Raw genomic sequence first — 14798 nt, 5'->3', positions numbered from 1 at the left:
ATTAAGAAAAATAGGAATCTACTATTTCTATTTAAGATAATGAACAATAATAAATAAATGATACTTTTATTCCTTAAGCAATTGAAATTATTCCTTAAACAATTGAAATTATTAATTAAAACGCTGATTAAAATCTAGTGATTAAAGATATTATTAACACGGATATTTAAAATTAATCTATTTAGAATTAAACCTAAATTAAAGAAAATTAAAATTAATAAGAAACATAAAATAATAATAATTATGAAAATATCATTTAAAACGATATAAATTTATAAAGCTTAGATAATTCAAATTAATAAATAGAAATTTAATAAATTGGTAGTGTTTAAGTTGATTTATAATAGAATATTAAAATTTAATAGAACTAAACAGAATAGTAATCTAATAATTAAACTACTGATTTATAAAATAATTAATTAGATAATAATAATCTTTTACTAAATTAAAATGCATAAAACATAGAAAGATAAAATAATTTTTAAATCGAATAAAATAATGTTTAAATAGATTAAAATAATGTTTAAATCGAATAAAATAATATTTAATTGGAATAAAATAATATTTATTTCGAATAAAATAATGTTTAAATTGATAATTAAAATAAAAATAAATAAACAGAAAATGGTAATTAAGATGATAATATAAATGTTTAAATAAAGGAAGAAGACATGACAAAAAAATCTTAAGAAGGAGAAATAACTTAAATTAAAGAAAATGAGCAATAATAAGAATAATAAAATAAAAAAATAGACAATAATTTATTAAATTAATAAGAATAAATTTAAGAAGAATAAATTTTTTAAATGAAAGTAGAAGAATCTAAAGAAAATAAACAATAAACTTCTCACAAATAAAAAAGAAAATTCCATTAGTAATGCCACATATTAACCATGGAAAAAGCTTATTATCAACATAACCTTATTATATGAATAATAAAGATACATCTCCAATAATACTAAAAGAAAATTATTCACAAAAACAAAATATGCAAATAGTATAAAAGAATAAAGAAGAAAGTGAAAGAATGCTCTAAGATTTTTAATATTCTACAAATTTATTTAACATTAGTATAATGTGTACTGATATGAATAAAAAAGTTAGAAAATATATATAATATAAATATTTATAATAATTATAAAAAAAAAGTAATCCAAAACAATTTAACATACATGCGAATTATGTTAAGCAACTGAAGTATTTTAACTTAATTCTGAAAACTGGCAAAAAATAGCTTTAGCTCATAATTATAAAAAAGAATTTAAAGACATATATCATAAGATTAAAGATTTGTTTGGCCAAGTAAATATAATTGTTTCATTTTCAGCCTAAAAGGATGCTTGCTTTGCAAGTGATTAAATATTTAATAAAGTTCATATTAGTAAAATATTAAGTAATTTTACTAACCATTAATTAGAAGATTACGAACTTTAAACAAAAGAAAAAATATTCAATATTCCAGAATATGCTTAAGCGGAATATTTTAATATAAAAGTAAATTTTGGAGAATAATTACTTTATTCGAATTTCGAGTTGGTTATTTCAGGTTAATTTTATAGAAAAATAGATAGTTAGACAAGTATAAATATTATAAACGTAGTGTTTTTATAATAAAAGTTAAGTGTTTTTTATTTCGGTTAGCTTAGTATTAACTCATATACTTCATAAATTCATTTCTCGCATGATGAAGATACATAAAATAATCCTCATATAAATATCCTTTTAGAACAAAGTAATTAAGAAATAACATTTTAACGATAAGCTTTTAAACTTTTTAACTAAGAAAACCTTCAAGAAATCATTAACAATATGCAATTACCAAGAGGAATGTAAAGCATTGAAAATATGAATGTTAAATAAATGATGATTTCTCTTAATTTAGAAGAGAATAGTTACTAAATAGTTTTCAATTATGACTCTATTCTTGATTTTGCACTTACTAAAGAGCTTTTCCTTTAAAATTGTAACGGATGGGTCCAAATCTAAAAAACAATGGATGATGTGCAAATATAAATAGAAGAAGAAAAAACAGTCTATTATAAGAAAAAAAATAAAGAAAAAGAGAAAAATGAATTCCTTTTAGAATCCAACAACATAATCTGCAAAATATAAAACTTTCCCGAATACACAACTTTCCATATTAAAAAAACCCGAAAAAACGCCGGCTATTTTATCTCTTTTGACGACGAAAAAGAATACACTTTCTAAGAAATAAACGATAAAATAATGTCTTAATTAACATCATAAGACTCTATATAAGATTATAAATAAAAAATTTAAACAATATATGATTTCAATGAAACCTTTTTAAAAAATATTGATATTTAAATAAATTTTGAACCAGTTTTAGTATATACTTTAACATCTTAAATAGGAAATAAACATTTCGAAAATAATGGAAATCTTAAAGCTAAATTAACTCGTTTATATGGAAAATATTGCACCTTTTTGTCCTTTATTTATGGTTCGGAAAAACTCGAGAATTTCTTCATTAATTATAATCTAGTTTTGAAAAATAATGTTAAACCAAAATCTGTTTATTTATTTTATTCTTAATAAAATTTAAATGTAGAACATTTCCCATATTTAAAAGATGAAGATTTCGGGTTACCAGAGAATATTTTCTGGTCAAACGAAGGTGTTTATCTTTAATATGTTTTCGATTGGGAAGATTGTTCAAATGATCATTTATGTTCAATTCTTGAATTTAATAAAATCTCTGTTTAGAATTTGCATGCTAAAGGTTACTTTTATATTGATAAAAGCAGTATTTTAAAGGGAGAACTTAAAAAAAGTGTTCAATTAGAAGAAAATTCATAATTTTTTAATTCTGAAATTATTTTGCCTTTATTCCTAATTGATTAAAAAATCGACTCTTTCTTCTCTCAATTTAAATAAGGAGCTTTAAGTATTGCAACTAATTTATCTATTAAAATAAATTAATAGAAAAAATTATTTTTTTATGCAGTTTTAAGTTAAAAAGTAAAACAAAAAACAAAAAATATTAAATATATATATATATATATATATAAAGGAAGATAAAACTCTTTTTATAGGAAAAAGTTTAAATGATTGGCATGAAAACGCATTTGATTTAGAAAACTTATAATTAAATTAAATAAGAATAAAATCAGAAATAAATCCTAAATCTTATCAAATAAATACCTATTCATTTTATGCACTATCTTTGTTTGGAGAAAATTGCTTTGAAACTTAATAGTAATAAATTTAATTTATAGAAAATCAAATTAAAATAAATTGTTTTTGGGGTAATTTAGAAGTATAATTAGATCTTTAAGAATTTAAGAATTAAGTACTGAGTGTTAGTGTTCCTAAAATAACATTATAGAATATCCTAAAAATACTTTTAAATAAAGAAAAAGTAAAGACAATAATAAATTTAGAATTTTTAGGCCAGACAATGCTATCATATGTTTATAAGAAAAACGAGAAGAATCTTCCAGGATATACACTGTAAGGAAAATCCTAATTTTTTGGAATATAAGGTTATTCATTAATAAATATAATACCAAAACAGAACTTATTTGGAGTTTTTGTATTCAAAGTATGTTAATTAGCAGGCGGAAACGTAGTAATATACGACAATGAAAAAGAGAACAAGAACAACATAATAATACAAAAAGATTAATATAACCAAGAAAGAATATTATTTTAAGTAAAAGGAAGAATATTTGACAAGGAAGACGAATAAATACAAATAATAATTAAAGAAGCAGATAAAGACCACAAATATTTCGAAATCTAAAAACAAGAGAAAGTGTTCTAATCCAAATTTAATTTAAATTTATTTTTATAAGCCGAATTTTATCCAGAAATCCAAAACGCTTCTTTTATTTTGAAAGGCTTTCTTTCATAAGACCATGTTTCTTTTTTAAACTAAAAACTCTTATCCTAATCCCAAAAATGGATTAATACTATATATAATATGAATAATCGAGTGCATTAATAAATCCTTTAATTAGAAAATAAAATAGCTTTTTTTAAAAATCAAATGTGCAAAGCTTCTAGTTGTCCTTTATTGTAATAATGTGTTAACCCTCCAGAAGAAAAATGTCTCCAATTTGCAAAAAAAGAAGTTTGTATGCAAGAAGAAAGCCATTGTCCTTAAGAAATCGAAGAATGTGATGAATATATAAATGAATGTATAGAAGAAATACCTATATGTGAAAAATTCAATCCTTCAGATCCTTCAATATGTTTAGAATATAAAGACGGATGTATCTAATATGTAACTAAATGTACATCTTATACAACAAAATGTGCATCGGAAATCATAAAAATATGCACAAGAAAAGAATTCGTTGATGACCTGTCAAGATGTGAAAATAAAGAATTCTAATGTATAATATAAGATTAAATAAATGAAAACTGTGTCCTAGAATGTGAAAATAAAGAACTTTTATTTAACGAAAATTATTAAGTTTTAAATGCCCTTTATTAAGCAGTAGAAATATTTGAAAAAAAGAATGCGAAAATTATGTAAATTGTTAATTTTGCTTCCAAAAATAAAAAAGATTTCGTCAAAATCTAATAAGCGATCATTTAAGAAGAAAAATGTGATAAAATTATTAAAGAAAAAAGCTTGAGTGTCATTTTTGACATTTAATACTTTGGAAATCATGATTTTAGTAAATTTTTTATTAATTTCTATGATTTTAGTAATGAAGAACTTATGATGGATATTTTGTTTGATTAATTACTTAAATAATGGTAAAAAAATTACGATATTGATTTAATTCTTATATAATAAGATGCTAGAGTATTATTTAATGTAATTGTTGAATAAATTATTGAAAATGCGCATAATAAAGCTACAATATAGAAGCATAAAAGCTTTGTATATTTATGTAATTTAATTATTATTTTAAATTTTTAATATTATAAATTTTTTTATATATAATTATAGAAATGGATTGATTTGTTTAGATGTAAAAGCTTTTATAATATAAAAAAACTATAAAAAATTATTTATATTTTATATTATAAATATAAATTAAATACTTTAATTTATTTATAAAAATAAAATAAATTTTAAATTAGATTTTTTTTTTATTATAAAATAATACATATTTATATAATATAATATTTAATTTCTTAATTATATTTTTTAAAAAGATTTAAAATCCTGTAAATTTATATTATAAAAAAAAAAATTAAAATAATATATAAAAAAAATAAATTGAAAATAAATTATGAAAAGATTAAAAATAAAATTAAATATATATATATATATATATAATAAAAATATATATAATTATTTAAATATATATATTATTAAAATATTTATTATTTATTTTATATATTAATTTATTAAATATTTAAATTTAAAACAAAAATAAATTTAAATAAATAAAAAGATTTTTATAATGCTAATATATATTTCTATTTTATTTTTATTTTTATTATAACATATTTTTAGTAATTTTATTAAAAATATATACATATATATATAAAATAAAATATAAATACAATTTATAAATTATATTTTTTTGAAAAAAAGATCATAATAAAAAAACAAGAATAAGCAAAAACTTAATATTATTTTGAACAAAACAAATATATAAATATTTTCTTCCTTGTGAAAAAAATAAAAAATATACCCAAAATAAGAAAACTTCAACTTTAAAAAAAAATTATATAAAAAGACTAATGAAATACTTAATTTAATTTAAATCAATACCAAATTATATAGACTTTTGTTTACCCGAGCTAAAATCATTAATAATCATGTATAATTTAGATTTATGGCAAGTTTTTAATTACGAACTAGCAATTAATAAATAAAAAAATCCGGGATTAACAATAGAAAATGCATCATAAATACAACACAAAAATTTTGAGCGATTTCCATTTATTTATATTGATATACCAAACGAAGAAATAGCTTAATAGATAATAAACCGTTCAGTATTAATAGACGTAATAATATAAGTAATATCTGAAGGTAAAAGCTACTAAGAAATCATTTAAAATGCCGATTTAGAAATATTAGAATAACACAATGACCCTAATTATAAAATTTCGTTTGAAATAGATCCATATAATTCTCATTTAAGTTAAGATTAAATGATTTCAATAATAGATTTTATAACTGAATCATTTCATATAAAAGGAAAAATAGATATTAAAAATTCCCAAAAAAAATTCTGGATTATGGAAAGGCATGTTCATCCGTATATTAAGTTTACAGATAATACTATTACTTAAACATTATTAAATGTAAAAAAATAAAACATAATATATTAATTAATAATTACTTAATTACTTTTTTTTAAAAAAAATAAGATATTTTTTGGTGTAGAAATTGCAAAATCAAAATCTAGTTTTCGAATAAGCTAAAAAGACAATTTTCTATATTAATATGATTTGAAAAACAGAGTATATTTAGGACCTACCACAACAGATAATTTATTAGCATTCTTAATGACAAATTAAGCAAAAATTAAACAAAATGATATTATATTTGATCCTTTTGTAGGTAGTGGATCTCTTCTAGTTCCTTCTTCACATTATAATGCTATTTGTATAGGAGAAGATTTAGATCCGAGAGTCTTACATGGATTTGGTGTCGGAAGATTGAATAAGAAGTCTAATTTCTATTAAAAAAATAATACTTATTGTGAACAAATGAGACCGAAAATTCTATTAAATTTCGAATAATATAATCTTGGTTAACCCGAAATAATTAGAATGGATTGTGTCAATAATAATTTTAGATAAAAAGAAATTTTCGATGCTATTATTTGTGATCCACCTTACGGAGTAAGGGCTATGACTAGAACTAAAGGAAAGAAAAAAATTAATAATAATTAAGATGTGGAAGAAGAAGATGAAGAGTAAAAAGATTAACCAAATGATGATACTAAAGATTAAAAGAATTGCTAGAATTTATAAGATGATGTTATCGAGCAAGTTTAAGATTTAAAGAATTAAAATAATTTTATCGATATTAATTCTGTTTTAGATAACAATAATAATCATTAAAATGAAATTTTAAATAACTAATTATAGGAATAAGATTAGGTTAATAAGAAATTGCTATTATTAGAAGAAGAAGAAGAGAAAAAATAATAATTTATAAGCCACGATAAAAAGATTAGTAATTAAGATTATATTTTTCCTAATTAAAATAATAATGTTTTGGATTAAACATAAAATATGATTATTTCTAATAATAAATGTATAAATAATTAAAATCAAAAATCTGAAAAAAAATACAAAGACACTAATAATAATGATAAAAAACATAATTAATAATAAACTATAAGAAATATTTAAGACAAATGCTTTTAAGAAAAAGAAGATAGTATTTAAGATACTAGTGAAGGAGCAGATGGATATTAAAGTACTATGTAAAGTTAAGAGGATGCAAGTTAAATTTTCGAAAAAAAAGAGATGAAAAATAAAGAAGGGAAAAAAATAATTTATAATATAAAAAAGAAATAAACGATTACAACTTCTGTTGATAATATAGTTGAGGGATTATTTTAATTAGCTGATAAAATGCTTATTTAAGGAGGAATGCTTGTTTTTTTATATCCTATAGATAGATAAGTTTATTCAGAAAACAATGTTTAAAATTTAAAGCATAAGAATTTTGTACTTATTGATTATTCGGAAAATATTCTTACATAAAATAAAAGTAGAATATTAGTTACTTTCTAAAAAAAAAAAAAAAGTTTATGACTTTTTAATTATAAATAACTATCAATAAAATTAAAAATTAGTAAATAAAATATAGATCGAAAAAAATATAAATAAATATATTCATAAATAAATTTGAAAAATTATATGAATTAATATAAAATTAATATAGTATTATATTAAATAATTAGTTAAAGCAAAATATATTAAAAAATTTTATATATAATTATATTATAAACAATTTTAATAATTATTATATAAAAACAAATTTTTAAATTACATTCATTATTAAATTTATTTAACAAAAATTATATTTATAATTATATAAACACTTTATTTAAAATTTATAATAAATAATGTGTTTAGTGCGATAAATTAAATATATATATATATATTTAGCATTTTTAATCTTTATAAAATAATATTATTATTTATTTTAATAAAAAAGAATTATTTTTATATTTTTTTTTATTTAAATACTTATTAATTAATATTCATCTAACCTTATTTTATAATAATTAATTCATAAAATTTTATTATATTATTCATTCACACCAAATAGATATTATTGATTTTTTTTATTTATTTTAATTTTATTGTATTTTAGTATTTTAGTTATTATACTTATATTTAAGCAAATCTGTATATAATAATTTTAAATTTTGTAATTTTTTTAATCATTATAAAGTTAAATAAAGATTATTTTATTTTTATTAATAAATATAATTAATATTTTAATAATATGATATGTTGTAAAATAGTTTTCATCTTTTTCGAAAAACTTCTATATTTTTATTAATTTAAACTAATTTTATATATATTTATTAAAGATTTTTTATATCAAATTTTTTTATATTTATTATCATTTTAAAATTACATAAATTATTAATTGTAAATATTTATTAAAAAAATAAAATAAAAAACATAATTTATTATTTCTTATATTTAATTTTACATAATCTCTTAAGATTAATTTTTCTTTTAAATTAGTATTTTTTTTTATATTTGTAAAACTAAAATATATTAATAAAATAAACTATATATTATAAAATTAACTATTTTTTGTAATAAATACATAAAAAGGTTCAAAATATGTAATATTTTATAAAAATAGAAATTTTAAAAATTAAATTTTATAAATATAAAATATATATTACAAATAATAATTTGAAATTATTTTATAAATATTATATGAATTGTATTTAAAATATTCTCTTAATTTTAAATATTTTAAAATTTTAATCTTTCATAGAAATTTAAATAAATCTTTATAAAAAATAAGTTAAAATATTTTTATGTAAAGAAAAAAAAATATATATAAAAGATAAAATTATAATATTTATAATATATTATATTATAATTAAAGCTTTTTTAGATTAAAAGATAAAAATGGATATATAAAGCTTATTATTATATGTAATTTTTACAATTTCAGCAGCTTTAATGGGAGATTATATATTAAAAAGAATTATAATAGACGATTATGACATAAGAAATAAAAAAGCTTCCTCTTTATTTAGTTTAATGTTTGCATTATCATCAAATGGCTTTATTATATTTATTTTTGAAGTCTTTAAAATTGGCGAAAATGAAACAAGATATATTTATTGGATGTTCACATTATTAATATTATGCTAATCAAGCATAACAATAATACCTGCTATAATAATATTTAAAATAGTAAAAAAAATATCAAAGATAGTTTATATTAAAATATGTAAAAATAAAATAAGAAATAAATAATTAAATAAATAATTTTATTTAATAATTCAATTAATATTATATTTATAGATATTAATAAGATTTTTTATTTTATATAGTTTTTGGCTTATTTCTAGTCTTTTTATATATTTATTTTATTATTAATATTATCATTTTAAATGGTCAAACATAAGATGGTGAAGAACATAATCGTAATTTGCATTATTATTAATTTTTATAGTTAGATTATTAAATTGAAATAATTAGTATATTTTTATGATTATTTTTTTTATACTGTTTTATTTTTTAAAATATAGCTTAAATTGGTATTTATTTTATTGCTATTGTATCAGGTATAGGATGTGTAAATTGTCCTTATAATTAATTTAATATACTTTATTAAAATATATAAGATATACAATAATCAAAAATTTAAAATGAGGAAAATTTGAAATATATTATAAATAAAATATATTAAAATAAATATAATTTATTAATTCTTAATAAAAAAATGTTAACTTAACTTCCAGAATAACAAAAAAAACAAGCAATAATTTTTTATTTAAAATGTAAGTTTTTTTTTAAAAAAAAATATATATATATAATACTTTTCTATATTTATTTTTATCATCTTTTTCAATCAAGGATAAATTTTTGGAATCCAAACTAAAATGAAAATTTGAATTATTAATAAAAAATAGAGTTAAATATCAAAGAAACAGAAACCTATACTGAAAGTAAAAACGAAGTTTTAATAGTAATTATATTTTATATTATTGTCTTATTATTTTTCACTAAAGATTATGTTGAATTGTAAACTGAAATATAAAAATTCTAATATTCTAAATCTTTAAAAGGAAAATTTTTTAGATTTTTGAGTATAATTATGGGAATATATTGTATATATAAAATATTTATTGTAATAAATTTATTAATATAAAAAAAAAGTTTATAGATTAATTTTTTTTAAATTAGAGCACATACAATTATATTGTAGGAAGAAAAAAGTCTATTGACCCAATTAATAGAATTCTTAAAGTGATATTACCTTTTATTGGAATTCATATAGTAGATGAGCATTATGATATGGCTATATATTATTTATCTTTTGGATTTTTAGGTAATTATAATATTTAATAAAAAATAAATAGAAAAAATAAGGCTTTTTAATGGTAACAAATATAAGGACATTTTGTTTAAACATAATAAGCATTTTAAATATGTTAATGAGTTATTTAAAATAAAATAGTATAGGAACAGATTTAATAGTTTATTTTTTAGCTGAATTATAAAGCATTTATTTTATTTCAACTTTAATTTTAATGTAAAGTAATCTCGCAGAAGAATTTTCGTATATTTAAATTAAATTAATTTTATTTTATTTAATTTTTTTTATTTGTTAAAAAAAAGAATGAATTTACAAAAAATAACTCAAAATCTTAATATTTATATTCATTATAAAGTCTTCGATTTAATATTTCTTATAAGTTCGATATCTTAAATTATATTTTTAGTAATTTATTCTTTTAATAAGAATAAACAAATGAATATTTTTAAAGAAGATATCATTTACAAAACTGATTGAAAAAAAAAATATATATTATTTATATATTATATGATAACAATATTTAAAAGTTTAATTAAGTACTAATTATTTTATTTTTTAATATATATAAGTAAACGAAAAATTGTGCATTATATTAATAATTATAAAATTAATATTTGTAATTTTTGTTTAAAAAAAAATATCAATTTTCTTAAATTTATGAAAAAATAGACCAAAATTTAAGATATCCATCGTTACAAGAAGTAATTATTTCTTCTGTTAATTAATTCATACAACTTTAATTAACTATTTATTCGTGTGCTTTTAATTCTTGTATTTTTAGAAGTTAATTATTAGCATTTTCCTTCCAAATTACTATTTTATTATTACTTTAACAAGTAGCAAAATACCCGACAAAGTTTTTTAAAGAATTATAAATATTATAAACTTAGTTATTTATATCAAAAGAAAATAATTTTTCTCCAGAAAAGCTATCCCATAATTTTAGTTTTCCATCTAAATTTCCACAACCTGAAACAAAATGGTTCTTTTTAAAGTTACTCCAAGTAATTGCCTTAACTGTTGAATTATTCTTTTTTTTTATAAATAATAAAATTTAATGAATATTACATCTTATAGTTTGTATATATATTTTTAAGGATTATATTGATTCCATAAAATAATATTATTATCGTTTCCAGTTGAAAGTAATTAGTTTTTTTCTTCGTTCCAACTTAAATTATATGTTTCTTAAATATGACCATTTTCAAATTTTTAGCAAATACAATTTTTAATTCTTATATCTAAGTTATAAATCTTAATTATTAAACTATAAAAAAGTAAAATATTTATTTATTTATTTTACTGTTTTATCTTTTCCAGAAGTAGTTAATACATTTTCATTTTGCCAAGATAAATCATTTATTCTTCCTTCTTATTTTTAAATGTTTCTTATAGAATAAGGCTTTTAAATATCCAAAAATATTACATTTCCCAAACTATCAGAAATGCAAATTTAATTGTGATTTTATTCATGGAACTTTACACAACTTAGGTAATGGTTAGGATTAATATCGTTACATATATTTTAAGAATCTAATCTATTTAATAAAGATATATTATATACTATTTTTTTTGAATTTATAAAAATATATATTTTATTTTTTTTAACCAATAAAACTTATAAAAAACATATAGTAGAATTATTTTAAAAATAATTATAATTTTTTTTATTTTTGAAAAAATGTGAAAATACTTATGATTTTGAGTATTATAGAAATATACTTTCTCTTCATAACAAATAGCTAAAATATTATTAGTATTACAAGAAATTAATTTCAAATAAATATCATTTTTAAGTTATGGTGTTTATAAAATTAAGTTATTTTTTCTAGAAAAAAGGATATTTTTATTAGTATTATTATTAATATTTCTCAATTTCTTAATTTTTAAATTTTCATAATAATTTCTATTTATTTATTAACTTAATTATCCATTTTCTAGTTTCATACTATTTATATTATCAATGCTATTGTTTATACTTGATCTTTTTCTTTTTTTTCAGGTGTAAAATATAAAAAATTCATTTTTTTTATAAAAGCAAATTATAATAATTAATTAAAATAACTTTAAATTATTTTTAAAAATATATTTGTTAATTTAATATTTATGATATTCAATAATATACATATATATAATCAAAAAGCAAATTTTTCATAATATTAATTGAAAATTTATATATATTTTTTGTAAATTAAAACATCAAATTAAATTTATTAAATGTTTATAAAATTAAATAAATATTTTATTTTTATTCAAACAAAATCTCCAACACAGGATAAATAATCGGAATCTTCAACAAAATGAATATTACATTTTCCTTTTGAATAATAGTTTATAACACTCTTAAAAATAAATAATTAAAAAAATTAAAAATATAGTATAAAATATTTAAAAATAAAATTTAAAAAAAATTATAAAATTAAAAATATTATAAAATTATTAGAAATATTAAAATTTTAAAAACTATTATTATAAAATAATAAATTTTTTTTCCCCACCCCCCTCCCCCTCTTTAAGCATACCTAAAGTGTAAAGTTATATTCATCAGATTTAATTTTCCACATAGAAACAATGACATTATATTATTATTCTAAAGAACAGTATAAATTAATCAATTATCCTGTATTAACAGCAAATGAAATAAGCAAACTTTTTGCAATATCATGAGACTAATATTTTTCTACTGGTCCATATTTGCTACATTTTCCGAAGCTACTTGCAATTAAATCTCCTGGTAATCCTAAAAAGGAACATCCTTCGCCATAAATATCTTTAACAGTCATATCAACATTTTTATTATTTCCTTTCAAAAATGCATCACTAAAAGCTTGATTTATATTTCTATATTTAGTTAATTAGAAAATTAACGATTCTACAAAACTTTCCCCCATAATAGATCCTGATATTCTTTTGAAATTTCCAATACCATTTACTAAAAAAAAGCTTATTCCACTTCTAATTTTGACTAAAATATACGGCATACTTTTATCTTGAGTTTTAATATATTTTTTATTAAAGCATACTTTTGAATTAAAATCATCAAATTAAGTTAAAGGAATCATTTAGTCGAAGTTATATAAAACTTCATGATTATTTAAAAAGCAATTCAAACCTTTAATTAAACTTGCTGATACGCTTTTTGGCTTAAAAATAATTTAATTTCCTTCAAATATATTTATTAATTAATTAATAATTTTTTAGTCTGTTTTAGTTCCCTTCCTATAATTTGAAATATATATTTAAGTTTCTTCATCTTTATTAGGACTCTCTTAGTAAATTTGATCTTTTAATTAAACCAATTATTTTTAATCAGACTTTTTATATATTTATTTATATTTTTTATTTGTTTTTTATTTATTTATTTTTAATTATTTAAGTTTTGACATTTTTTTTATATTTAATACTTATATAAATTATTTATATTCACATTCATAGAAAAAGAAAATATCTTTATTTATATGCTTTTTTAACTAATATGAGGGTAATATTTACATTTTTTCTTATAATTCTTTTGAAAAATTTTAATCTAGTTTAATTACAAATTTTATCATATCATTTTCTGTTTCTAAAGACATCCTATTACCCATTTTCAAAAAATCACTTGTATTTAATTTAAAAAAAAAAAAAAATCCAAATAAATACTATAAATTAATTATTAATTAAAAAATTTATTATAATTAACATATTATTTATAAAAAATATTATTAAGTTTTAAAAAAATAAATAAAAAATGAATTTTAATTTTTGTATTATATATTTATATATAGTTAATAATTAAAACATAAAATTAAAAATATTTTATATTTCTTTATAATTTAAAAATAAATTATTTAAGTTTTAAAATAAAATCAACCAAATTAAATACTACTTTTACCTCCTTTTTTTTTTTTTTTTTTTTCAAATATTAAAAAAAATATTTTTAAATTGTTTATTTTACCTGGAGGTTGATTAACTCTATAACCAAACTTAACATCTTTTAAGTTGTTTGGTTATCTTGCTATATTTTATTAATTGGGTTGGTTAAATTAGTACTACCATTTTTAAAAAAGTAATATAATAATAAAATAAAAATAATTTGTAATTTAAAAACAATATTTTTTTTATTAATTATATTATAATTTATTGAATATTACATTATTTTATTCTTATTATTTTTGGTTAAAGTATTATTTATTATTATTAAATGGATATTATTAATTTTGATATTTTTAATTATTATTTTCTCTTACTACTTAGTTACAATAGTTATCTTATTAACCATTTCTATATTCATTGTAATCAAATTTATTGTATTTATCAGCATAATTATTTGGCATCTAGTAAT

At 17.4% G+C, this 14798-nt stretch overlaps 7 protein-coding genes across 7 annotated transcripts, besides 26 other annotated features; 4 read left to right on the top strand and 3 right to left on the bottom strand. All coding sequences in view use genetic code 6, as the record gives it.

Annotated features, from left to right (window-relative positions):
• Positions 1–66: 66 nt before the first annotated feature.
• Positions 67–113: a microsatellite.
• A 139-nt stretch (positions 114–252) lies between these two features.
• IMG5_000900 (hypothetical protein) lies at positions 253–1278 on the bottom strand (the record flags this gene model as incomplete). Its single annotated transcript, XM_004040118.1, has 1 exon — positions 253–1278. The coding sequence occupies one exon, from the start codon at positions 1276–1278 to the stop codon at positions 253–255; it is 1026 nt and encodes a 341-aa protein (XP_004040166.1).
• Positions 470–592: a microsatellite.
• Positions 766–801: a microsatellite.
• A 1315-nt stretch (positions 1279–2593) lies between the features above and the next one.
• IMG5_000890 (hypothetical protein) lies at positions 2594–3429 on the top strand (the record flags this gene model as incomplete). Its single annotated transcript, XM_004040117.1, has 2 exons — positions 2594–2982; positions 3035–3429. The coding sequence occupies 2 exons, from the start codon at positions 2594–2596 to the stop codon at positions 3318–3320; spliced, it is 675 nt and encodes a 224-aa protein (XP_004040165.1). The 3' UTR covers positions 3321–3429.
• A 583-nt stretch (positions 3430–4012) lies between these two features.
• IMG5_000880 (hypothetical protein) lies at positions 4013–4697 on the top strand (the record flags this gene model as incomplete). The annotated part of the gene is made up of 2 exons (XM_004040116.1): positions 4013–4361; positions 4681–4697. 2 exons carry the CDS (start codon positions 4013–4015, stop codon positions 4695–4697), a joined length of 366 nt encoding a protein of 121 aa, XP_004040164.1.
• A 452-nt stretch (positions 4698–5149) lies between these two features.
• Positions 5150–5202: a microsatellite.
• Positions 5155–5208: a microsatellite.
• Positions 5157–5220: a microsatellite.
• Positions 5161–5210: a microsatellite.
• Positions 5172–5227: a microsatellite.
• An 11-nt stretch (positions 5228–5238) lies between these two features.
• Positions 5239–5293: a microsatellite.
• Positions 5248–5342: a microsatellite.
• Positions 5249–5312: a microsatellite.
• Positions 5264–5348: a microsatellite.
• Positions 5349–5652: 304 nt separating this feature from the next.
• Positions 5653–7545, top strand: IMG5_000870 (hypothetical protein). The gene is made up of 2 exons (XM_004040115.1): positions 5653–6240; positions 6307–7545. The coding sequence occupies exon 2, from the start codon at positions 6836–6838 to the stop codon at positions 7181–7183; it is 348 nt and encodes a 115-aa protein (XP_004040163.1). The 5' UTR covers positions 5653–6240; positions 6307–6835; the 3' UTR covers positions 7184–7545.
• Positions 7546–7872: 327 nt separating this feature from the next.
• Positions 7873–7937: a microsatellite.
• Positions 7938–8673: 736 nt separating this feature from the next.
• Positions 8674–8717: a microsatellite.
• Positions 8684–8724: a microsatellite.
• Positions 8725–8764: 40 nt separating this feature from the next.
• Positions 8765–8813: a microsatellite.
• Positions 8771–8813: a microsatellite.
• Positions 8814–9108: 295 nt separating this feature from the next.
• On the top strand, positions 9109–10951 carry IMG5_000860 (hypothetical protein; the record flags this gene model as incomplete). The annotated part of the gene is made up of 6 exons (XM_004040114.1): positions 9109–9502; positions 9684–9935; positions 10089–10285; positions 10342–10486; positions 10528–10717; positions 10777–10951. The coding sequence occupies 6 exons, from the start codon at positions 9109–9111 to the stop codon at positions 10949–10951; spliced, it is 1353 nt and encodes a 450-aa protein (XP_004040162.1).
• Positions 9404–9453: a microsatellite.
• Positions 9818–9854: a microsatellite.
• Positions 9827–9863: a microsatellite.
• Positions 10734–10764: a microsatellite.
• Positions 10952–11200: 249 nt separating the features above from the next.
• On the bottom strand, positions 11201–11947 carry IMG5_000850 (hypothetical protein; the record flags this gene model as incomplete). Its single annotated transcript, XM_004040113.1, has 3 exons — positions 11201–11504; positions 11543–11728; positions 11778–11947. The coding sequence occupies 3 exons, from the start codon at positions 11945–11947 to the stop codon at positions 11201–11203; spliced, it is 660 nt and encodes a 219-aa protein (XP_004040161.1).
• A 779-nt stretch (positions 11948–12726) lies between these two features.
• IMG5_000840 (hypothetical protein) lies at positions 12727–13968 on the bottom strand (the record flags this gene model as incomplete). The annotated part of the gene is made up of 3 exons (XM_004040112.1): positions 12727–12816; positions 12997–13788; positions 13879–13968. 3 exons carry the CDS (start codon positions 13966–13968, stop codon positions 12727–12729), a joined length of 972 nt encoding a protein of 323 aa, XP_004040160.1.
• Positions 12818–12910: a microsatellite.
• Positions 12826–12943: a microsatellite.
• Positions 12869–12944: a microsatellite.
• Positions 13792–13838: a microsatellite.
• A 151-nt stretch (positions 13969–14119) lies between the features above and the next one.
• Positions 14120–14155: a microsatellite.
• Between the last annotated feature and the right edge of the window lie 643 nt (positions 14156–14798).

Source organism: Ichthyophthirius multifiliis (genome assembly GCF_000220395.1).
Source record: "Ichthyophthirius multifiliis unplaced genomic scaffold scaff_1120509249393, whole genome shotgun sequence".
Lineage (NCBI taxonomy): Eukaryota > Ciliophora > Oligohymenophorea > Hymenostomatida > Ichthyophthirius > Ichthyophthirius multifiliis.
This window is presented reverse-complemented; position numbering and strand designations above follow the sequence as displayed.